The 25,170-nt window shown below is 41.5% G+C and overlaps 2 protein-coding genes across 2 annotated transcripts; both read left to right on the top strand.

Annotated features, from left to right (window-relative positions):
- Positions 1-1,751: 1,751 nt before the first annotated feature.
- Positions 1,752-18,172, top strand: LOC139675579 (disintegrin and metalloproteinase domain-containing protein 9-like). The gene is made up of 22 exons (XM_071563427.1): positions 1,752-1,917; positions 3,788-3,885; positions 4,771-4,847; positions 5,462-5,540; positions 6,280-6,356; positions 7,560-7,779; positions 8,422-8,487; positions 8,566-8,637; positions 9,284-9,456; positions 9,908-9,992; positions 10,891-11,012; positions 11,237-11,408; positions 12,324-12,413; positions 12,646-12,841; positions 12,942-13,047; positions 13,244-13,418; positions 13,815-13,895; positions 14,844-14,949; positions 15,613-15,745; positions 16,132-16,195; positions 16,681-16,733; positions 17,068-18,172. The coding sequence occupies exons 1-22, from the start codon at positions 1,848-1,850 to the stop codon at positions 17,144-17,146; spliced, it is 2,394 nt and encodes a 797-aa protein (XP_071419528.1). The 5' UTR covers positions 1,752-1,847; the 3' UTR covers positions 17,147-18,172.
- Positions 17,962-23,203, top strand: PSTK (phosphoseryl-tRNA kinase). The gene is made up of 7 exons (XM_071564065.1): positions 17,962-18,039; positions 18,343-18,645; positions 19,015-19,258; positions 19,986-20,184; positions 20,612-20,687; positions 20,793-20,886; positions 21,590-23,203. The coding sequence occupies exons 1-7, from the start codon at positions 17,962-17,964 to the stop codon at positions 21,775-21,777; spliced, it is 1,182 nt and encodes a 393-aa protein (XP_071420166.1). The 3' UTR covers positions 21,778-23,203.
- Positions 23,204-25,170: the final 1,967 nt, after the last annotated feature.

Raw genomic sequence — 25,170 nt, 5'->3', positions numbered from 1 at the left:
TGAGGGAGATTCAACACCCACTCTGGGCAATCTCTTCCAGTGCTCACTGACTGCACAGGGAAGAAGTTCTTCCTCATGTTCAGGTGGAACTTCCTGGGCATCAGTTCCTGCCCATTCCTCTTGTCCCATTGCTGGGCACCCCAAGCAGAACCTGGTCCATTCTCTGACCCCTCCCTTTAGATATTTACACACATTGATTGGTCTCAGTGTCTCCTCCCGAGGCTGAGCAGCCCCAGCTCCCTCAGCCTTTCCTGATGAAGGAGGTTCTCCAGTCCCCCAATCTGCTTCATGGCCTGCCATCATTCCCACCCCAGGACCTCCATGTCTCTCTTGTCCTGAGGAGCCCAGAACTGGACAGGTGGGTTTATGGGAGGTTTCCTGTGGCCATGTGGCTTCCTGCCCTCACATGGGCTGGAGGAGGTTGGAGGAGATATGGGATTGTTGGGGTATCTGTGCAGGGCCAGGAGTAGGACTGGAGGATCCCTGTGGGTCCCTTCCATCTCAGGAAACTCTATGACTCTGTGCCCCTCACCTGGTTACAAACCTCAGTTGGTTCCCCTGCCCACAGATGTCGTGCCTTGGTCTGCTCGACAAGGTGATGTTGGGTCATAGGTTGGACTTCATAATCTCAGAGGTCTTTTCCAACCAAATTGATTCTGCGATTCAGTGAAATGTGGTAAAAATGGCACAATTCGGTGCTACGGGATTCTCTCTCTTGAGTTGCTTTCACCATACAGGGGAGAGGCTATGAATAAACGAGGCTATAAATAAAAGATGTGGTTCATTTAATTTTCAGTAGGATCACGGCTTCTGGGGTTGGGGAAAACTGCTCCTCAGGCTGTGACACAGACACAGACCCAGAGCTCGTGGGTATTGAGTTCTGCTTCCACCCTGTGCTCGGCGCAGGAACATTCACCGGGTCTGTGACCATCAGGATGGACCCGAGCAGGCTCTGCACAAGCTGTAATTCCAAATACAGCCACCATCCTTGCTTTTTGTCACCTATCCCATTCTTTTATGGGATTTACCAGCAATGGGAAAATGGGTTTGCTCTGTTTTAATTAAAGAATTAATTAAAGTTCATGACTGTAAATGTTTTAGTGTGCAAACTGTGTTGTCTTGGTCTCCTTTTTGTGTTTCTAAATGTGACTGATACTTCTGAAAAGCGCTGCAAATCAATCTGGTTTTAGAAGCATTTATTTTCTGATTTGGTGACAATGTGGTTGCATGGAAGATTATTCTGATCCTGGAAGAGCAATGATCTGCACAAATTAGAGACTTTTGGTGAGAAGAATTGCATTTAACATAGGAGGAACTGGGTAAAATCCCTGTTTTGGGGATTTCCATGTGTTTGGGGATTTCCATGTGTTCACATGAATGGCATATTTGATATTTTTAAAGCAAAGATGAACAAATGGAAAACAACAAGCTGAAATTTCAAAGAGCACTTTGTTTCACGCTGGATAGCCAGGATAAACATCCTAAACACTGTATTTGTTAGTAACAATATTTTACGTTTCTAATCTTGTAAGATCTCACCGTGGCACGAAAGTCTTTTAGAATAAACCAGTTTGATCCCGGCATGGTCCGGTGCTCCTTCTCCAATCAGCATTTAAGAATGTGCTGCTTTTTATTTGCATTAAGCTGTCTGACCAGTTTTCTCGGAAGCCTGGTGGATTAAATTTGACTTCCCGTTTCCCTGGAAGAGATGCAGTATCAGGGTGCTTTTTCTGTTGTTTACCTTCGGAGCAGCCGGTTCTCGTTCTTCTCGTTCCGTGCGGAGCAGCCACGGCCAGGTACGCTCTGTCTGCTCGGATACTGGAGTGCTTTCTCCGGCAAGTCTAGTCATGTTAAAGCACTGCCTATTTTGGTTCACTTTTGGACTAACTTTTACTGGAAAACCTTTTTGGGTAGAAGGTAAGCTTTCTCTTTTTTTTACATAGTGAGAAATTTTCTTCCAGTTGTTTTGTACTCTCTGATCCTGATCATAATGATGCTCCCCTTTTACATCAAGTCACAACACCTGCTCATTGAGACCTTAATTCAGGAAAAAGGTGTCTGGGAAAGATTACAGGTTGAAGCTTTTTATTGTTGAGCTCTTTGTGTTTTTCTTTCACTCCAGGATGTAGTAGGTATGAAACTACATAATCTTCCATACAGGACACTGGTTGTGACAACTGCAGTTACCATCCCTCTCATCAGTAGCAGAGACTGTAGAAAATTATTTCTTCTTCAGTAATGTGAGGGAAATTCCTACAGTTTCATTATAGTTCCTCATTAACTCATTTCCATTTATGATTTGGCTTCACACTTTAGATTTAAATGTAACACGTGAAATATTTCTTAGAAAGTGGAATTTTTATGGCATGCATTAAAGATGATTTCCTGCTTTCAGGTGTCAAAATTTCAATTGTTTAAAAGAGCATCTCTGTCATTAGTTCAATACACACACAGCTCACAAAACAGAATAGATTTTTGATTTAGATAATAAAATGACTGAAGATTAAAAGCAAAGTCAGAAGTAAATATTGAGTGCTGCTACTCTTTTCAGACCTGTTTCTAACAGCACCTTCCACATTTTTATTGCAATGGCAGCCTGTAATGTTAAACATCTGCTACCTGCACCTAGCTTTTAAAAATCCTGATGTTATCTAACAGGTAGAGATCATGATTACACTGAAGAATCCTCCTCCTGGCTTTGAATGGGTGGTTGTGTGGCTTCTTTGCAATTATGAATTCCTTTCACAGAAGCGTGGGAGGCTGAGAGTGACTTTGTACTCCTATAACTGTGAAGAAATCTCTCTGTTTCCTTGTGAAAGAACAATTAAAGGAGGAAGGAACCACTTTAATTGTTAAAACCCATGTTATTCTTGATTCTGTTGCTTTTAAACAAGAGCAATGGTTGTGTCTCTGTTGATCAATCCAGACTGATGTGCAGACAGGAAAAAGGAAGATGAATTTAAGTTCACACAATTTCAAAGAAAGTTACAGGAGATTGGTTTTGTGTTTATATTTAACCATTTACCTGAAACCAGATACTTGGCAGGCTTCTTATCTTTAGCTTCCTGCATTAGCATGTTGTTCTGGAGATAATTCTGGTATCATGTAAAAGGGTACAAACCTTTTGCAAAGGTTTGACTGTTGCTGGAACAAACAAAATCCAGCGTTAGGCAACGGCAGGAGCCAAGATTATACACACAGGAGGGGGAAGAACTGTATCCAGAGGACAACTGTAAGTATTCCTCATTCAGGGCAACAGGGAAAGAATGGTTTGGTATTGTCTATATGAAGGACAGAGAAAAATTTGAGCTGTTATCACAGTTTATAATGTAAGTAACTAAGAACAAGATTTAAAGCCAAGACTGCCAGCCAGTTTTGCAGACTCTTTTAAGAAAACTTTGGCCTAGACACGCAGTTTTAAGCACTTTACATCAGTTTTTTTGGAGTTGGTGTCCTCATTACCTTTGAATACAGTCAAAACAGCATTTCTGCAGAAAATGAGGCCATATATATTTAGTTTAAACACTCAGAAATTAAAAGTTCACTTGACCATGTTTGAAAATGTTGATTTTTGCACTTTCCAAGCATGAGCCAAGAGCTCTGGAAGAGACAGAAGAGACCAAACTGAGCAGAGGCAGTCAGGTCCTGGACTGGTAAAGTCACTCCTTCTCCATTTCTGGCTGGATTAGAATGTTCTTTGGGCAAAAAGATCAGTCACCCCTGTGCATGTGCCAATGGAAAGTCTTACCCTTTATGATTATTTACCAATTTTAAACTTTATTTTCAGGTGTACCTTCTGAACAGACACTCAGACTTTCTACATTAGAAATAATCATTCCTCGCAGTTTAACAGGCAGAGAGAAACATCACCCATTTTTTCATGAGGTTTGTAATTCTGATTTTTTTTTCTTCTGACATTGCTGTTTTTCCCAACACTGTCCTACATTACACACAGAGTGTATAGTGCATAGAGATTTTTGTGAATAAATTTGCTCCAGCCTATTTCTTCAGATTTGTGGTGTTTTCAACTAGTTTTGAGCAAATTTGTTCCCATAAATGCCTGTGATTTCACTCCAAGGTAGTGCCTTCCAAACTTCTAATTTTGTTAACAACCTTGTAAGACAGAAGTGAGAAGGAACATGAAGAATATTTCCATTTTCTCTGAGTCAGATTAGATGTTGAACTTGCACTAACATTCATGCTGTCTCCCTGTTCTGGTCTTGGAATAACCAGAGGATTTCAACTATGTAGCACCTAAAGGGTTAAAAATGGTCCTATAGACTTGCACAGGTGAAAGGAAGGAGTTAAAAGAGAGACCTGAGCCTTAATTCTTCAGTTGTGAGGTAACTTACCCTTGTGCTACAGATCGAATTCAATTCCTGAAGTAACTGTTAATGAAACAGCATTAGTCATCTTTGTGCAAACGATTAAGGAATAAAAGACTCTGTGAGTCGTTTATCTGATTTACATAAGGAGGGTCACAAAAAACATGATGTGGTGCTTAGCAAAGAGTGCACACATGGGCTGTGCCTTCCTGTCCTCTGAGTGAAAATGTATAGATTAATAGAACTTAAACTTTACATAGGACAGAATGTACAGTGCACTGCACAGAGACTTTGAATTATAGAAAGGTGAGGGCTTGGAATCTCACTTTTGGCACACAACACACACACAAAACAGTAGCTGGACCTCTCATCAAACAAAACATGGAACTGACAAAACAAAGTAGGAAATCACCTAATTAAGTGATATCTTTTGTTCTGTTTTCAGGCGCATTCAGGTGACACCCTTTCTTACTCAGTTAAAACCAGAAATGGAACATATCTCCTAAAACTGAAGAAAAATAAGTATGTGATAGTGTTGTAAGGAATTGTACCATCCCGGGGTTAGTTACATACAGACAAGCATTTTTATACTGAAACAATTCAGAAGGAACCATTTGAATGGCAGATTGTAGTAATTACCAAATTACTCTGGTAAATAGTAGTAAATATGGTATCTCTGTTATGGCACTATCTTGCAAATAGAAGGAAATAATAACTATTCTAGTTGTGGAGAAATTTATTTTGATTTTTTTTTATTAGCCACACAAGATTGTACATTCAGAAAATCTTTAGGGAAAATTAGAGTTCAGTTCAACATTACTTTTTTATAGCAGGGGGAAAGGTTCCTAGTTGTGTTGTATTTGAAGAAATTTTTGTTTCTGTTTTTCTTCATTCCTGAGCCTGTAATAGTCCAGGCTCTTATGCAAACAAGTCTGCTTAGATACTTCTCTGTGGATACATTTGTTAAAATATTTCAAATTATTTTCCAAAGACTCCAGCTCATTTTAATGCATTTTGTTTCGTGTGCCTGGATTTTAGTAATAATTTGCTAACAGAATGTAGCATTTACCAGGATTCTTGACTTATTTATTGCTTTCTAGACCTTTAAAAGAGCAGTAGTTTATTTTTGTTTCCAGAAACCTTGTTAGCGAAGACTTTATGCTGTTTACATATGGGGAAAATGGGAAACTGGAAGCAACACAATCCAAAAATGAGGTATTGTATATAATAAAATTTCCCACTTTGTGTCAGAATTTCCTCAAACTGGGGAAGCCAAGAAAAAACATATTTTCTGGGAATGGAGCTTTTGTGAGTTTTCACAGTTGTAGCATTTCTGTTTAGCAGTTACCAGTTATAATAAACAGAAGGTTCATGTGGGAATTGGCTGTTTGTGGTAATACAGCATCCCTGTCTCACAGGATGTGAAAGGAGAAGCCAGGAGATTATGCCAAGACTGAATTTGAGCTGCCTGATTAGGTCACCTTTGCATAGTATGCAATTAAAGGTACAATGGCAGCATCAAAGCTCTGTAATTTTTCAGTCCTGTATCAACCAAGCCTTATAAATACTACATTTAATTTCAACTTTAAAATACATGTGAGCTCAGTGGGACTTAATTGGGTGGTTTGTGCTTGGGAGATCTTCTCAGATTAGCCTTTGAGAGGACTCTAAGAACAGGAATGAGCAATGTAGATTAAAAGATTTTTAAATGGTGCTGGGTTAAACTAAAAAGCTGTTTTCTAGAACTAAGGGACCAAATGCTATTGTAGGCACTCAGGTCAAGTGGTATTTTACTCCAAGAAGGCTGGGATTACTTTCAAAATACAGAACTCTGTAAATTGGTTACAGCCAGCCTTAATGTCATGCAAGTAATATGGTTAGTTAGAAAATAAGTTTGCAGTTGAAGGCAACCACCTTGTTTTGTCACTAATTATGTGGGTTTGTTGCCTTTCAGACACACTGTTATTATCATGGCATTGTTGAAGGAATTGCTGACTCAACTGTTGCTCTCAGCACCTGTGATGGCCTGAGGTATTACCTCTTCCTTTTTCAGGATAATTCCTTGTGCAGTACCAAAGTAAAACAGCAAAAAACAGTTGCTATTCATCATACAGCTGGAGAGAAAACCCCATCCTACATTGCAAATACCTTTTAATATTTCACCTTCTGATGAAGCTGAAACTCCTTACAGGTTTTACAGTTTCTCTCAACTCCCACTTTTCCCCCCCTTTTCGAAAATTCCTTCACAGGAAAAAAAAAGATAACATAAGAGAAACCATAATTAACTATAGGGGGACCCTCTAGTACTTGATGTGAATGTCTTGACCAGAGACAGCTTTGTAGAACAAATCTTGTCTTATGAAGCTTTTGTTGAACTTAGAATACTCCTGCAAACAATTCTGTCTTGGGAATGGACACATTTCAAAAGACAAACCATTTCCATGAAGAAAATTTTACCAAATTTGTATTTGAAACAATTTTTTGTCTTTCAAATACAGTAAAACTACAAATGGGATACAATTCATCCACATGTCTTTCCTGTATGGTATCACAGTGAGATGTCACTCACAATTAATCATGACATATCCTGGCATTCCTTTAAATCAAGGATAAAAGGTCAACATTCTGGTATTTGAGGTAATGCTGGATCTCACATATATTACTTTTTGACTTTCTGCAAAATTAGGTCAAATTTTTTTGTCACCTGCCCCTCACATTTTTTAGTTTCTTTTGCAAGATGTAAACTAGAGAATTCTTGTTCTAAATACAGTTCTGAGATTCTGGAGAAAAAGATAACAGCTTCTGAAAGATTCTTGTACAGCAAATTGGCATTTACCAGGGGGTTTCTGAGCCAGGGACTCATGCAGTCTTTGTAATTACCTGAACTCTGCAGTGCAATGCTGCTGTGGCTCTGATAAATACACTGGTGATTGCTTTTAGCCTCTCTATCTTATATCTCATTTAGTAACAGTTTGTCTCTTTTTTCTTTCTTTCTTTTCTAACTAATTCAAGGAGCCCACACTTGTGTACAATTATTTTAAATAAGTTCTGTCTTGTCTTTCATTGGGCACTTGAACGTAACCCTCATATTGAGCTACTTTAAAATAATAATTAATTTCATCATAGTGGTGTGAATAGTTCCAGTTTTTAAGTATCCAGCTGTCACTCACTCACCTGGTCTTAGCCATGAGGGAAAAACTATGGAATAATTTTTCATTCTTTTATGATTATTAGGGGAATCCTAAACATTGGTGGCAAATGGTATGGAATGGAGCCTCTCAACACATCCAGCACATTTGAACATGTGTTTTATGACTTAGAAGACAAGCAGGATGTGCCCTTCCACTGTGGGGTGCTGAATGGCAGCCTCCAGTATGAGAAGATGTTTGTGAAGGAGGCTGTGAAATACACATTTTCCTCAAACACTACCTCTATCAGGGACAAGCTTTTGAGGGTAAATTTATTTCCATTTCTCTCTTGATCTTCAGTATAAGGCCATCTCCTCAGCCTGTTCCAGCAGCCAAGGGCCTCCGGAGCTCTTGCTTTGGCACAGAATCATTGTGGTGGGTTTGATCTGGCAAGCTACTTCCTTGTGGCCTTCATTTTTGTGGATGCCAAGCCAAACTGGTGGGAATAGAATCATAGAATCAGTTGGGTTGGAAGAGACCTCTGAGATCATCAAGTCCAACCCTTAATCCAACCCACTTTGATTACCAGATCATGGCACTGAGTGCCACAACCAGTCTCACCTTAAAAACCTCCAGGGTCAGAGAATCCACCACCTCCCTGGGGAATCCTGCAACAGAAGAGCAGCACAATGGGAATGTGGCATAGCTTGAATCCTGCAGTGGAAGAGCAGAGGCTGCCCAAGACAGCTGTGGGTAGGACAGGAAAGGCATGAGCTGCCATTCAGCTCATCCACCCCAGTGCCTGACCTGGTGTGGATTACTGACATACAGATATTTATGTGGCTATCTAAGGCCACATTAGAAAATGCAATTAGGGAATTGCTTTATAAAAACATGAAATAAAAATAATGAGAAACATAAATAAAACACTTTGAACTTGTTAAATTACTGTGCTTTCTCATTTGCAGGAGAAGCGAGCTGTCCTGCCCCAGAAGAGCTATGTAGAATTATTTGTGGTTGTGGATAACAAGAGGGTAATTATATCATCCAACCCTAAATGCATTTTATTATTTTGTTATTTTTTTCTGACATTCTCATACGGTGTTTTACAGTTTTTGCTGAAGAATTCTGATCCTGCTGCGGTGCAAAAGGAAACAGTTGAGCTGATTAATTATGTTGATGGGGTAGGTCAGATAAATTGCCTGGATTCAGTAGTTTCTACCAGATAGTTTTCAAAAGAACAGCTAATGCAGTTCTGAAACTGTATTTGGAGGTTATACAACAATTTGTAACACAGTTAAGGCACATCACAAATCTCTGCACAAGTCTTGTATAGGTGCAGTCAGGGGGGAGATTCAAGATGTTTTTAAACCACTTCTGTGTGCTCAAGGAACATGAACTTTCCAGAATGTTTTACATTCCTAGAAAGATTATTTCTTTTGTTTGTAGTTTTTTATTAAGAAAACTGTCAGCACTGTGAACAATTCCACAAGCTCTCCGATCACCTGTTCCCAGTTTCTCTTCGAGACAATTAGCCAAGGAAATTAATGAACATGGTCTCTCCAACTTCTCCAAATGAAAGATGTGTTTAGGTACCTTCATAAGCAGATTGTCTTAGATATATTTATTTTTAAATTCTAAATAATTGTATTTATAATTTATAAATATTTTAGGTTTTAATTTATAAATACAAATAGATATTTAGTTTCAAAGAAACTAAAGTTATGTCTTGTTCACTATGGTCAGCTTATTGTTTACTCAAGTAGTAGTGAAGTCATTCAGAGTTCCATCAAAACAGATGGACATTAATTATCACTATATGTTTTTCAGATGTACAGACCATTAAACATCCAGATTGTTTTGGTTGGATTAGAGATCTGGACAGATGGAAACCACATATCTGTAATGGATGGTTCAGCTGGGGATGTGCTGGGTAGATTTGTTTCTTGGAGACAGAAAGATCTTCTTAAGCGATCAAGAAATGATGTCAGTCATCTCATAATGTAAGTTTTCATTCAGTGGGAAAGCTACTCATGCTGCCAGTGTTAATGTACATGATTTGGGGGTTGTATTTGAAGAAAAATAAACCTGGAGTAAAATTAACTGCATTTCCAAACTGTTCTAACTTGAAAAAATGACAAGAAACTAATTGCTGAATTCTTAAGAGTTGATCAGCTCCAGGGCAGGGGATTGGACCATTTGACCTCCAGAGGTTCTTTCCAACCTCAGCCATTATGTGCTTCTGTGAACTCAGAAGCAATGACACTATTTTTAAGATGTTATTCAGATTTTCATTATTAATTGCACTTCATGTGGTGCTCAATTTCTTCTTGACTTCAGGAAGATCAAATCTTACCTTGCAATATTTCTTCCAAACTCATCAGTGTGTTTTAGTTGAAATCATGATCATTCAACCCATCTTTCAACACCACCTTCAAACTGCTTTTGTTGCAGAGGGAGGAGCTCTTTCAGGGGATCCATTGGAATGGCTTTTGTGGGAACTGTCTGCTCACAGGTCCAGGGAGGGTCAATCAGCACTGTAAGTACATCATATTGTGGGTCATGGAAGGAACTAGCCCTTCACCAAGTCACCCTGGTCTTGGAGACTAGTCTTGGAGTGTGTGGATTCTTATGTAAAGACTTGTGCATATTTTACACCTTTTTTTAAAAAGTACTTTCTTTTTTTCTCTTTTTGTCAAATTCCAGCCCACTTGACAGATTTACTGCTCAAATAATTCTTTTTGTCACCTTTTGTAATTCATCTTAACTCAATGTTGCATAAAAAAAGCCCATCCTCATAACCTTAAAGTTCATAACCACAGTGGGTTAGGGATGGGAATGCAGCTACAAAATAATGTGTGGGTTTTTTACTCTTTAAATAAATAGTGAACATAATGCTCTATATTCCCAAGTGTCTGGAATTCCCCACGGGAAGGCTGTAAACAGGCAAATGTTTTAAGTATGGGAAAATTAGTAAGAAACTAATTTTTTCCACCCTTGGGGCAGAACCAGGGGTTCCTGTCCTTGAAATAGGGATGTGACAACATTGAGAGCAATATCAGAAGCAGATTCCTTTCTTTAATAGTAAATTTGTCATTGAAGACTCCATTGAAATCAGTTTCATGAGTGATGAACTATGTTAAACACAATAAGATAGACTCATATCAGGTGGGAGGGACCTACAATGATCATTTAGTCCAGCTGCCAATATTATTATTCAGAATATGATCCCCATGGAAGCAATAGAAGCAGTGGCAGAATCTGGTCCAACCTGAAAATAAAGGGACAAACTGCCTGTTCTTGCTGCTTCTGCCTTGCAATATAATTTAGTATTCCGATTTCAAAGTCTCCAAGAGCTTGGTGATGGGAATAAAACACTAGGAACAAACAATATTTTCTTTAGTTTCACTTTTTTTAACTTTGGTTCTCTTTACTAGTTGAATCATGACAATATGTTACGTCACGCTACAGTCGTTGCACATGAATTGGGGCACAATCTCGGAATGAAACACGATGACAGGAGGTGTCCTGCATCCTACATAATGCACAGCACAGATAAGTAAGACCTGCAATTATTTGGTTTTAATAATTTATTTTATTTGCATAACTATGCCTTACAAGCTATGAAGCTCCTGTGAATCTTAATAACATAAAAATTAATTATCTCATGATCTCTTGGCATTATGAAATGAGACATTTATTACAGATTGACAATAATTTAAGGCCTCGAGTTGTGCATGTTCCTGTAAGCAAAATATAATAATAAAATATTGTGCTTTCCAGTGGATCCAGGAATTTCAGCACCTGCAGTGCTGATGATTTTGAGACCCTGATTCTAAATGGAGGAGGAAACTGCCTTAGAAATCCTCCCAAAACAAGTAATGTGTACAGAGAACCTGTCTGTGGCAATAATGTGGTTGATAACAATGAGGAATGTGACTGTGGCAAACCCCAGGTAATGGATGAAATTCAACTGGAGACTTGTTGTATATTATATTATATTATATTATATTATGTTATATTATTCTATATAATACTGGTCTTTTGGTTTATCTGCCTGCATTAATATCTGAGGCATTTGCTTTGTAATTTTCCATTTTTGCAAGCAATATGAGAATAAATTTTAGTAAAAGCTTAAAATCATACTTTGATTTTGATATGGACTCCATTAAGGGCTACTGGTCTTCACAGAACATCGAGGCAACTGCTGAGGCAGAAATGCAGTTCAGTGCTGGTTTTATCATCATGGACATTTCTGTCACATGACAGAGACTACTTATCTATAGGGCATGTACAGGTTTCTTAATTGTAACCTTTAAACTTTGCCCACAGAATTACTTTTGTGAGTCATATTTGCATTGTTAAAATGTGCCTCAAAGAGTGGGATGTATTGTCTTGTTCTTCGGGAAATAAAAGTGTCTCAGAAAAGATATCAGTAAAACCAAAGGCTCTCAGCAAACCCTGGTTCCATTGTATAGATATTTTTCTAAGTCATTAAAAGAGACCAACAGTTCTCTACATCAAACTGCTGCTGTAGTGGGAAAATAAGGTGGGGGGAAGAAGGACGATCACTTACTCAAGAACCAGTGTGTGCTGCTTCTTTTAGTGTCCATCTAAAGTGTAAATCTGTTCAAGAGGTTTACCCAGGTTTACACCCCGTGCCACAACACTCCAAACCAGTGTTTTTCTGATGACTTATACAGACAAAACAGCCACAGTGTCCGCTGGATCCTGTTAGAGCAGAAGGCTGTCAGAACATTATAGAGACAGGGATTTAAAGTCTGGCTGGCCCACGCACTTGGACTGATGATGTACTTTCCCAGCTATATAAGGAGATAAAAACAGTGTCTTCTTGCCCATGGCTGTTCAGGAATGCTCCAACCCCTGCTGTGATGCTGCAACCTGCAAACTCACACCTGGATCTCAATGTGCTCAAGGACTGTGCTGCAAAAATTGCAAGGTAGGTGACACTTTATTAAGCAAAATCAATACTATTCACTAGGATTTTTTAATGTTTGAAAAAAACTACCCTAGTCCTCTGGACATATTTTTGCCCTATCAAATCACATGCACCAGTAGAGGGCATGTAAGAAGAGGAATTTGTCTTTCTTAACATCACTAAATATTGTCATTGTTGCACAGTAGAATTTCTGATGTTGCAAACTGAAAGTGACATTCCTCTCTGGTTCCAGTTTAAAGTGGCAGGAGCTGAGTGCAGAGCAAAAAGGGATTTCTGTGATCTGCCTGAATACTGCAATGGAACCAATGCCTACTGTCCAGAGGACGTTTACATCATGAATGGTCACCCCTGCAGCAACAGCAAGGCTTATTGCTACTATGGAGTGTGCCAGAGCTTCGATTCACAGTGTGAATCTATATATGGGAAAGGTTTGTTGTCAAACCACTGGGAGTCTCCTTATAGACTTTCCCAATTTTTCTCTCTTGTACTTTTCAGACAGCTTACAAAGACTCATTATTTTTTGTACAGGGGCACGAAAAGCACCTGATATATGCTTTGAGAAAGCAAATATCAAAGGGGATAGGTTTGGAAACTGTGGAATGAAAGGTGGAGTGTACAAGAAATGCCCCATCCAGTAAGTCACCAGCAAGTAAAACTAACCCTAAAACATTCAGTATAAAAAATATATTGTGTTACAAACCCTTGAAGCATGAGATTTAGAAGAATATTTCCTTGAACTGCAAGCTACAGAATTCGACTGGATGGTGTATTTGCACTGATACTTTTTTTTTCTGTTCACCTTGTCTCTGAGTGTCCTTCATTCAATACAGGCACAGTCTGTGTGGCAAACTCCAGTGCACATCTGTCAGTCTTCAAAACCTTCCTGCCTGGAGTGTGGTCAATAATGCATCCGGGGTTTTGTGCTGGTCTTCTGACTTTGACTTAGGATCAGATATCCCAGATCCTGCCCAAGTTCATGATGGGACAGCCTGTGGAGAAAACAAGGTAAGAGGCATCACAGCAGCACGATGCAATATATTCCACCAAGTGGAAAGTTCTTAACTTCCAAAAGCATTACATAGCTCTCTTGTTTGTGTGCCATGATACAATGAAAAATTTGCTTTTTGAAATCTACAAAAATAATTATTAGCTCTTAAATGCTACAAATAAATCAACTACCTTATCAGTTATTCAAATTACTCCATCAAAATGCATCCACAGAGTTCAGAAAATCTGAGACAAATGCAGCTATAAAATTGTGAATATGAATGTTGTACTTTCTCTTGATATTGAAATAAAAGCTGTAGACTTGTAAATATATACATTTATATAGTATATTTATAAAGGGATGGGATTTTTTTTAAAGTTTTGTGTTTGCAAGACTCTCATTACTTCTTCCAGGCCTGTGTAGGTTTTGAATGTGTTGATGCAACATATCTGGGCTACAACTGTGATGTAAAACAGAAGTGTAATAATAATGGGGTGAGTAGATGGTGCTTCATGTTTCTAGCCTGGTGCAAATTCCCTGTGTAAAAGCAACAACCAGCCAGATTGCTTTGGTTTTTTTCTGATCTGTATTAAAAGTTAAATCCATATTTTTACCTGTAATTCCTGTTGCCAGGGCAAACCTCTTAGCACAAACACTGAAAGGCATTTATTCAGATTTTCCCAAAGGAATTTTTTAATAATATTGAGTCATTGAGTTGCTAAAGGAAAATAGTCGTTTGAGGAAGATGGTCTAGTAATTTGTGATTTATACATGTCTCTGTGGAAGATAAAAATGCAGTCCAAAGACTGAATTCTTTGGACTGTAATTTATTGCAGGCAAATAACAACACAAATGTTAATTGCTACAGAGAATTCTCTTGAGGTATCAGGATTACTCAGAGGTTTGGGATGTTATGGAGGGGGAGAGCTTATTTCCAGTTAACACTTGATTATTTCTGTAATACTATGCAGTATTTCTTGTTCCCACATGCAAATCCTTATGTGGAGTTCCAAATCCAAACTGGAGGTTGCACATGGCTGCTCTCAGAGTGGTGTTGTTTGACTAATCCCTCTTGTATTGGTGTAGGTGTGTAACAACAACGGGAACTGCCACTGCCCGACCCATTAATCCCTTTGTATTGGTATAGGTGTGTAACAACAGGAACTGCCCCTGCCTGGCCCATTAATCCCTGTTGTGTTGGTGTAGGTGTGTAACAACAATGGGAACTGCCCCTGCCTGACCCATTAATACCTGTTGTGTTGGTGTAGGTGTGTAATAACAAGGGGAACTGACCCATTAATCCCTGTTGTGTTGGTGTAGGTGTGTAGCAACAATGGGAACTGCCCTGCCTGACCCATTAATCCCTGTTGTGTTGGTGTAGGTGTGTAACAACAATGGGAACTGCCCCTGCATGACCCATTAATCCCTTTGTATTGGTGTAGGTGTGTAACAACAACGGGAACTGCCACTGCAATGCGGGATGGGCCCCTCCATTCTGCAACGAGTCTGGCTATGGAGGCAGCATTGACAGTGGCCCAGCTCACCCAGGTAGGACACTAGAACTGGCCTCATTCTGCCCCAGGGTCTCATAAAATTAACTACTAATAACAGGGTGTTTCTCAGTTTCTTTTAATCTTTTTTCTACTTAGTCATGGATTGCTTAAAGAACAAACATTATTATCTGATAATCAAGCAGCTTTTGCTGGACTTTACACCTTACACACTAAATGTTTTCCCTTTGTTTAAAAGCCAAGCTCATAATCTGTAGCGTTGTGAGGAAAGAATCAATTCATATTTTATCAAATATTACCAAATTTGTGTTTTGAGAAAGGGAAAAAATGTTTTGTATTTATTAAAAGTGCAGGAAGGCGAGGAAAATGTGCAAAGCAATTGTAGTTAAACAACTACAAAATCGCAGCCACAGAATCACAGAATATTCTGAGCTGAAAGGACCCAAAAGGATCATCAAGTTGGTTGAAAAAAAATATATGGCAAAGTAAAAACTTTGTATATCAGAGAACACAGGGTGGTTAAAGGTAGAAAGAATTATAATGACATAAGGCCAATTCCTACTTTTTGATCATACCATTTTCGAAATTTCATCAAAGTAACTTGTTTTAATTGAAAATAATTTGAAGATTGTAGTTTTTAAAATAGGAAAAAATGCTTTTAATATTGTACATTTCATTATTTCAACTCTTTTTTCCCTAGATACATCACTTCGGGATGGACTGCTTATCTTCTTCTTCCTGGTGCTGCCAATCATCATCGTTGCTGTATTAGCAATAATTAAGCGTGATGCAATAAGGAGAACATTTTGTAGGAAAAGTAGAAGGCAACACAGGTATTTCCCTTCTTACAGGTGCTATTTCAACACATGAGAGCATGCTCCATGTCAGTCTAGCAATCCAGGCAGATGCTTTATCTACACAAAGAATTCCATACCTCCTAGAAGATGAGACACTCCTGCTAACAGTAATAGGAGGTAGTTCAGTCCCCTGACATTTGGTAGTTTAATCCAGATATCCCAGCTCTCAGATCTCAAGGCATTTTCCCCCCCAAAACATTGCACTTTCCTGATTGTTATTGTATTGCACATGGAGACAGAGCACACTGAAATTGCTTCTCAAGTCCAGAAAGGGGTGGACTCACATCTCTGAGGTGTAGCCTTGTGCTTTGAAAATGCTGCATCCCTGAAGGAATTTCCTGATCTCATGGCTTCTGTTTCAGGGATAACAATGTGCAGGAAGCAAAGCAAGATCACAAACCAAGTCATGACACAAGAAATAATCAGGTGAGAGAGATGCACACTTGGATTGTTTCATGCTGAGTAATCCAAACTTGGCAGTGCCTTTTCTCTAACACAGTTACTGATAACTGCGTGGCTTTTTGATACATTGAAACCACCTGTATTTCCAAGTATTTAATATAATTTAGAATGTGTTAAAGAGGATTTCTGTGTTGGTAAGTATGAGCTTTATTGCCTGCCCTGTCAGCACAGTCTGTGAGTCCCAGGGATGGGACAGGCTGTGACTCACCAGGGCAGCCAAATATTGAACAAGGAATTCTGCAGCCAAATACTGGAGATGCTGCTTAGCCAGGCTGTGGGCCTGGTTCTGATAAAACTGAATAAAAGTTATCCAAACAGAATGTTGCCAGAGAATATGAAGACTGTCCAAAAAATGAAAACAAATTTTTAAATACTATTACCTTAGGACTGAGTAATTACCCACACTTTGTGTTTTCTGTTAACCTGATTTTCTGTGACATCTTTTCCAGCCTGCCACATCAAGTCCTGGTATTTTTACCACATTGCATTTTCCTGGTACAAGGTTTGTAGTATTTAAGACCTTCTTCACTTCACATTTGTTATGGTTATGTTGCTCTATCACTATAAGTGAAGTTCCTGATGTCTCATGTCTTGTTTAGGAGAATTTTTCATGCAGCATCATGAGCTGTAACAGATTAAATGCTTGAAGGAGAAATGCTGTTTTATTGCTTGTGTAGAAAACAGCACAAACATGGGTAAATGCTACAGGAAGGGTCAGAGAGAGTTAAGTGTATGCATAAAGGCTAAAAACTGTTTAAAAATGGTGAAGAAACAGCTTAGAAATACCAGTAGTCTCCAGTTATGAAATACTAAACAGTGTGTTTTCCACACTTCAGGCACCCAGCACAAACCCAGTTCCCTGCAGTTCCCTCAGGACCTCAACGACCCCCAGTCCCACCTAGACCAGTTGTCTGAAAAGTTTCCTGGGAACCCTCAACCAATTCTGACAAGTAACTGGCCTGAAAAAAAACAAATCACAAGATTTCAGTCCTCCAGTCCTCTCCTTGTGCAGCCAAAACACCTTCAGAAAGCACATCCCTCTGGGAAAGACTGAATGCCAAGAGGCACTGAACACAGACTGGGTAACTCCCAATGTTTTGCTCCTTGCTGCTGGCTGTGTTTGTGTCTCCTCTACCTCACCTCTTGTTTTTTTAAATCAGAAGCCTGAAGTTCAGCTCTCCTGGGATTACACCTGTGACCGTGTGTAAGTCTGAGGTGCAGCCTCACCTGCAGGATGAAGAGAAATGAATCCATTTATTTACAGATGTAATTTATTCAGCTCTGGTCCTATGGTGCTGCAGAGATTAGAAGATTGGAGCTCTGCAGTCCCCTCCTGGGCTGTCCTCTCCACAGACACTGCCAGGACTCACAGCCAGGCCTGGGGACAGTCCCTGTGAGCTGCTCTGAGACCTGTCAGCCCTTCCAAGCTGGGAACCAGAGCCCACCTCTGACCAACACCAGCTCTGTCCCTTTCCATCTCAGGGAGTTTGAAAAAGTAACCTCATATGGGGTCACCAGAAACTCCATAGTTAACGTGCCTGAGTCTGAAAGAAACCATCTGCTGTTACAGGAAATGTGGGATATTGGGAAATACATTGCACAGCTCAACAGTGGAAAAAAGTCTCCATTTCAGTGGAGCCGCAGTTGCTGTGGAGAGACCAACAAGGAAGAAGAGTGAATAAATGACAGAATTGCCCCAAGGGTAAAACATTTCTAACCCCCAGATGGCCATGGCAGAGCTGCACAAAAGAACCCAAAACAACTGCAGGCAAAAGTCTGCACTGGCCAGGAGTGTCTTCCAGGGGAGTGTCCTCTTTAATCTCTCAGGATCGTAAATTATTTTTACAACTAAATAATTTAAGCAATTCAAATTGTTATTCTTAAATATTCCTATAATTTAGACCTCAAGTATAATAATACATTAATGTAACTTAAAATAAATCACCGGGGGTAGCACAGTCGGTGGTGTCTTTGTTTTATTATCTTACCAAAAGGCACCGGGGGGTGGCTCAGCCCTTTGACGCTCCTGGCGGTCACTGGAGCGAATTATTGACTTTATGGTGACACAAAAAGAGGGTAAAACCAGAACTGGGTAAACGGGATCGATTTAGCAGCGCCGCGCCCGGCAGGGGGCGCCCCGGGCGGAAAGGCCCGCGCATGCGCACCGAGCACGGAGCGGGGCGGGAGCGGCAGCGCTGGCGGAGCAGCGGCAGCAGCAGCGCCCGGGGCAGCGGCAGTGCCGGGGCGGGAGCGGTGCCGGTGCCCCGGTGGGGCTGTGCCTGTGCCTGTTGTGCGGGCTGCCCGCGGCCGGCAAGTCCAGCCTGGCCCGCGCCCTGCGCCGCCGCCTGCCAGAGCACCCGGGCTGGGCCTGCGCGCTCCTCACCTACGACGAGCTCATCCCGCCGGAGGCCTCGGTCAGTGCGCATGCGCGGCAATGCCGCCACACCGCCGTTGCCTGGCAACGGGACGCGTCCGCCCCGGGGCTGGGTCGGGGCCGGGCCGGGTTCGCGCCTGGACCGGGACCAGGGTCGGGCTGTGTTAGGGGCCTGGATCGGGGCTGGGTCGGGGTCGGGGCCGGGCTTAGTTCCGGGCCGGCCGAGCTGAATTCGGGGGCTGGGTCAGGGTCGAGGCTGGGGTCAGGCTAGGTTCGGGGCCTGGACCGGGCTGGGGTCGGGGTCTGGGTCGGGGCCGAGCTGGGGTCGGGGCCGCTGCGGGTCCCCTCGCGGCGATGCTGGAGCTGTGCTGCAGGGCGCCTGTGATGCCTCCCGTCCGTCCATCCTCAGGGGCCCGGCTGGAAGCGGAGCCGCCGCGAGCTGCTGCAGTGCCTGGAGGGGCTCCTGCGGGCGCTGCTCCGCGGGGCGCCGCTGCCCGGCCCCGATGAGCCGGGCTGGGAGCGGTTCCTGCGCTGCTGCCGCCGGCAGGGGCTGCTGGAGCCAGCACAGGGACCGCGGCCGCTCTGCCTCCTCCTGGATGACAACTTCTACTACCAGAGCATGCGGTACGAGCTGTACCAGCTGGCCCGAAAGTGTGAGTGTCCCGTGTGCCACGGCGTGAGGGTGTCCCTGGGATGTGCAGGGCACTTGAGCTGCGTCAGGTGCTCTCGGGGAACTTTGGGTATTCTTAATTGCTGGGTTCCTGCGGTACGGTGAGGATCAGACAAACTGTATTACTGTGCCATTAGAAGTTGCAGGTCACTTAAAACACTTCTTAAAGCAGCTTTATAACACCTTCCAGTACATAAGGGATTCCAGGACAGCTGGAGAGGGACTTTGGACAAGGACCTGGAGGGACAGGACAAGAGGGAATGGATTCAAACTGACAGAGGTTACATGGGATACTGGGAAGAAATTCTTCCCTGTGAGGGTGGGCAGGCCCTGGCACAGGTGCCCACAGAAGCTGTGGCTGCCCCATCCCTGGAAGTGTCCAAGGCCAGGTTGGACAGGCTGTGCAGCAGCCTGGGCTGGTGGGAGATGTCCCTGCCCATGGCAGGGCATGGAACTGGATGACCTTTAATGTTCCTCCCAACCCAAACCACTCTGTGTTTCTGTGAGTTGATCTCAGACATGAGTATTTGAGAAACCTTGAAGGAATTGTTTGTGTTCCTGTCTAGATTTGTGTTCACATCAGGCTCAGAACTACTGTAGAATCTCCTCAGCCATGCACAACCTTTCCCCTGCAGAAATCATTCTTTTGCTCTCAGAAATCATTACTTGAACTGTTTAAAGATGAAATTGTCTGGGCCTGTCCTTTTTAGATTCCCTGGGCTTCTGCCAGTTGTTTCTGGAGTGTCCCCTGGAATGCTGCCTGCAGAGGAACTGCCTCAGAAGTGATCCTGTACCTGAGCAGACCATACATTTAATGGCAAGCAAAATAGAAATGCCAGATCTCAAGAAAAACACTTGGGAGCAGAACAGCCTCATTTTGAGAAGTTCTGATTACATCTCAGAGGACAAGTATGCCACTGCATTGATCCTAAAGTTTTCCCTAAGTGCTGTTTTCATAAATGAGTGGGTTAGAAGCTCCTTATTGTATGTAAACGGTGTGTAGAAAATATTCCCGGTGGTGATTTTTGGAGGTCAGTTACAGACAGCACTGGCTGGTTGTTGGGGGCACACAGCCACCATCCTGTGCAGAGGTAACCTCAAAACTTAACTGCTTTCCTACCCTGACTTTGAAAATCTGTGTAAATTGCCTGAAACATTAAGACTGGCAATAACTGAGCTGTAATTCTTTTTCAGCTCAGATTATTTCACTGATTGCCTTATAAATTTAACTGAAAACTTGCTCTTTTTTTTTTCCTGTGGTATCATTACCAAATGAAAGAAAAATTTCAGTGCATCTGCTCGATTGCTGTGGTTTACTCTGTTCTTTTTTTCTTAGTGAGCAGATAATTAACTTGCTGGCCACTGCTTTGGAAAATCCAGTGAGGCCAAATGAGGAGGACACAGAACAAAAGGTAGCACTGCTTGTCTTCAAGTGGTGACTGAGTTGCTGCTGTTTCTGAAGTTAAATAAATTTGAAGTGTTTGCTTGTTTTCTCCCTTTCTGCTGGCCCTGGCCAGGAGGCAGATCGAGCCATCTGTGCAGCCAGTGCTGTCCATCAGGCTGACCAGACATGCAGAAGGGTCATCTCCCAGGCCATGAAGGATGCCAGAGGTAAAGTGCCCTGCCCACCCTGCCTGCCCCACCTGTGCAATTCCCTGGTGGTAAATTGTTCAGGAGTCCTGTCCCAGCAGGTGTGACTGAGGCAATCACCTTCACAAGTCTGGTCAAAGTTACTTGTAGATCATGAGTCAGAGTCTATAGGTTTAAAAAACAGTATAATATTTATTAACTGTATTCAATACAGGCTTTAAAAACCCATTTAGTGCAGAGCAGCATTGTAGAGTATTTTAATTCTGAGACACTTGCCCAGAAGGACACAGGCTGTTCAGTCTGCACTGTTTTGGTCATAGGATTTATGAGTAACAACTCAGTGTCCTGAACTGAAAAGTTCAGCTCTGTGCCTGTGTTCAAGTTCCTGTCTGTGACCAGTGACAGGACCTGAGGGAATGGCTGGAGCTGTATCAGCAGGGTTAGGTTGGATATGAGGAAAAGGTTCTTCCCTAGAGGGTAGTGGGCACTGACCAGGCTCCCCAGGGCAGTGGGCACAGCAGCCCCAAGGCTGACAGAGCTCCGGGGGTGTTTGGACATCACTCTGGGGGACAGGGTGGGATTGTTGTGGTGTCTGTGCAGGGCCAGGGGTTGGACTCAATGATCCTGGTGGGTCCTTTCCAACTCAGGAGATTCTGTGATTCTGTAGTTCCATGCTTTTGTCTTTAAGCCTGAAACTAAAAGTTCGGCTTTGATTCTCTTTTAGACAAAAACATTCTCCCAGTCGAGATGAAGAGCCTGGCAGAAGAACTCAACAAACTGAAGGCAGAATTTTTGGAAGACTTGAGACAAGGAAAGACTTTGAAAACCCAAAATTCTGACCCTGTTACAAGTGCAATTTCCTCTTTCCAACATGAGGCAACCAGTGTAGTTAATAAATATATTTTAAAATAATGACATAGAGAATGTGGGGTGCTTGAGAGTCCAGAGTGTTTAATTGCAGTGCTCAGACACTGCAGCTGAGAGGTCCCTTCTTGCAGCCCTGTGCCTTGTTTGACTCCTCTCCCCATGGCATGGAAGAGAAGCACAGTCTAAACAGATGCTTGGCTGTGGAAATCAAGCCAAGAGCAACCACTCCTTTGGAATCACAGAGGAATTTAGCCTAGGAGGAGTACTTGGAAGTCATCTAGTCCTCTTTCCTGCTTACCACGGGACTGACCTTGGCCCAGGGCCTCCTCCAGCTGAGGTTTTGAGGAGCACCTTGGCTGGTGACCTGCTCTGCCCTGTCCAGCAGTGCCTGAGCATTGCCAGAGCTGAGTCTGCCCTCTTTACCATAACTAGAGCTCAGCCAGTCCTGGGCAGATCCCCAGCTCCACCTGTGGAAGCACATGCAGTTAAGAATTAACACGAGACCTAATTAGAAAGTGTTATTTTATTCATATCTTACAAAAGCAAAGCTTCACAACATGAACTACATGAGAGAAGAGTTATTTCAGAATTAACCTTGCCATCTCCAAAACATTCACTAACATTAAAATTTATTTTACAACTCTAACAGGTTTCATTTTTGCATAAAATGTGCTCTTTACACTGAAATACGTATTATTAACAAAGTAGGTATTTCGAAGCACGTACACTAAGATTGCTCAATGAGAAATGTTTCAGCAGGAGAGAGATTCCCTGCACCAGAACATCCATTTGCTGTAGATTTTCAAAGAAGCTTAAAATTAATAGAAAACTTGCCAGTGAAGACTTCTACATTACATTCCCTTCATCAAAAAGAAACAAAAATCAACTCCCACCCCAAACATTCTAGAACAAAACAAATAGCAAGAGATTATTTATCTAGAAAACACTGCTGGAATGTGTCTCCCAGCACTGGGTTTTATATTAAAATTCCAACCAACATTTTATCAAAATCCTCTTCATCTAAACACGTCTGTGAAAAAACAACTATTTTTCCCTAGTAGCTGCTTTGCAGTTGGTTTAATTATTAACGGAGATAATTAAGATGTTCAAATATTTGCATGTTCATTGATTGGAATATACAGTCTTGAAACAGTAAGTCTGTACTAAGACTGCTATAAATAGTGCATGTTAAAAAAGTCCACAACGCTATAAAATTAATCTCTTCCAATAAAAACAAGAACCCCCAAAAAGTTCATGATTTGCAATGTAAAAATTCTATCTGCTTCCCCAAATTCCCTGTTAATAAAAGATAAAATGCTAATCACCCACCACCTCATAATAGGAGGGTTTTGTTTTGTTTGTTAAAAAGAAATGAGTTGGTGAAGTGTAGCACATGGAGAACTCAATAAATATGAAAAGTCCCTCTGGCTGAGGACTTGATCCCAGAATCCTCAACAAGTATCCCTCACGGACTGGGTAAGGCCTGGTTGTCCAAGGAATTGTCAGGATCAAACTCTGAAACAATTTTCCAGTACTAACTCTGGTCTTTCGATTATAGTCAATAGGATGTACAAATTATGAAAAATAGTGAAATGCACCTTCCAAAGCTGACAAGGGAACGGTGGTGGCAGGGGGTTGTTTGGCACAACTGAGCACACAGCAATGAGGAGGAAAAGGGAATGCTATTCCTGGGGTGACCTCTGTGAGGGATACAGGGATCCACCCCAGGGATGTGGGTGCAGAGCCAAGGGACAAACACCAAAGCTGCTGCTGCTCAAGAACCCCCTGCAGGGAGGAGTCTGCCCAAGGAAAGAGGGGAAAGTGTTTCTAGCACTGTTCAACCGGTCACAGACGTCCAAGCTAATCTTTTCCTTAGGAATTCCAAAGCAGAAAGAATGTCATCCAGGCAGCAGCATTAAAATGCTCCCAAACAACAATTTGCAAGGTTTGGGGGCAGATTTCTTCTCATACTGAGTTCTGTTATTAAGGACATAGTTCCCCACAACTGAGGGTCCCCTCCTAAACGAGGGCCCCTTTTCCATCAGATCCTGAAGGCTTCCTTACTCCCAGTGCCCTGACCAGCCTCCTGTCCTTAATTTTGTCCAAAGACATCGTTCAGAAGTCATTTTTTTTTAAACCACCAAATTGAGCTGTCACACAAAGAAATGTCTGTAACAACATTTACAGTCACTGCCAACAAAAGTCTTAAGGGATCAGAAACCACATCAACGGGATGGAGGGAGGGAATCTCAAATATTTGAGCCCATGGAAGTTCATCTCCCTGCTGACAGCAGGAGGGAGAAAGGCTGGAGCCACAAACCAAGAGCTTGACTGTTGTGATCAGTGCCATTCAGAACTCTAAGGTGCTCCCTGGAGCACCACCATTCCAGAAGTTTCCTTGGAGCTGCTAGAGCCTCGGAATAGGAGGTTATATCATCTACCAAAAAGGCAAAGGAAAATCACTTCTGTAAATTACTAATTGTAAATGTTTACAACAGTAATGTCTCTCAATCCTAATATTGTATTTTTGCCAAACTTAGATTTTAGAATCTGCCAGTATGTGATCCAGAGAGAGCCACCATTTCTGCTCCCCTTGGCTGGAACAAGCATCTTACAAAACCTGTTCAGGAGCAGGAACTTCCAACTGGATTCCAGTTCTGTCAGCTTTTAATCCTTAAAATAAAGGACTCTCTGCACACAGAGCTCCAGTTTTACTTATAAAATAAATTTTTAAAGAATAAAGCAACAGAGAGATATTTTGGAATTATAGAATGTCATGATGAAAAATGGAAATAACACTGTTGTTCAAACCCACTGAAATGGATTTTGAATCAGGTCTGAAACCAATTATTTTCAGGAGTGACAGTGTGTTATTGTTCATCTTCACTACATTGGAACTGCTCCAGTGGCAGATTTCTGACCTCATTACTACAAGACTATGCACAGCCAGCAATCCAGTCCCTTCAGCTGGTTGTTTAAGCACAGAAATTCAACAGCAGGTAAGTCAGGTAAAGAGAAACACGTCTGGTTTCCAAATTCCTATTTAATTAAAGCCAAAATTATTTCTAAAGCTAAATTCAGACAGGTGGTTTTTCCTGCATTGACCTTACACTTAAGTCACTGTAAGTTTTTCCACTGGCTCCAGGAATTTTTAGTTCCCATAACAATATGAACTTGAATAAGCCAAACATTTGCTATTCAGACTCCAGCCTCTGACTTGTATCACATTAATAAAATCTTTCTGATTTTAATAAAACATTTGCTGATAGGAAAAGGGGAATATATAAGGGAAGCTTTGATTTGTCTCAAGAAAGACAAACCAAGGTAAAAGTGTATGTCTAAAGATGTGAAAAGGAACAGTTCTTCCTTTTTTTTAATGTCTCAAGCTCCTATCTAGCACATTAAGAGTTATTATTAATTTTGCTCAGATGTTTTATT

This window comes from Pithys albifrons, chromosome 9 (assembly GCF_047495875.1).
Source record: "Pithys albifrons albifrons isolate INPA30051 chromosome 9, PitAlb_v1, whole genome shotgun sequence".
Lineage (NCBI taxonomy): Eukaryota > Metazoa > Chordata > Aves > Passeriformes > Thamnophilidae > Pithys > Pithys albifrons.
The sequence above is the reverse complement of the archived record's forward strand: the minus strand, read 5'-3'. Positions and strand labels throughout refer to the sequence as shown.

Bases quoted from the DNA above. Each gene is read 5' to 3' on its own strand.
- PSTK (XM_071564065.1), top strand. From the start codon at position 17,962: ATGGCAGAGCTGCACAAAAGAACCCAAAACAACTGCAGGCAAAAGTCT. The intron at 18,646-19,014 runs GTCAGTGCGCAT...GTCCATCCTCAG, and splicing joins TCATCCCGCCGGAGGCCTCG to GGGCCCGGCTGGAAGCGGAG. The intron at 20,887-21,589 runs GTAAAGTGCCCT...ATTCTCTTTTAG, and splicing joins GGCCATGAAGGATGCCAGAG to ACAAAAACATTCTCCCAGTC.
- LOC139675579 (XM_071563427.1), top strand. From the start codon at position 1,848: ATGTTAAAGCACTGCCTATTTTGGTTCACTTTTGGACTAACTTTTACT. The intron at 12,842-12,941 runs GTTTGTTGTCAA...TTTTTTGTACAG, and splicing joins TGAATCTATATATGGGAAAG to GGGCACGAAAAGCACCTGAT. The intron at 16,734-17,067 runs GTTTGTAGTATT...TCCACACTTCAG, and splicing joins TTGCATTTTCCTGGTACAAG to GCACCCAGCACAAACCCAGT.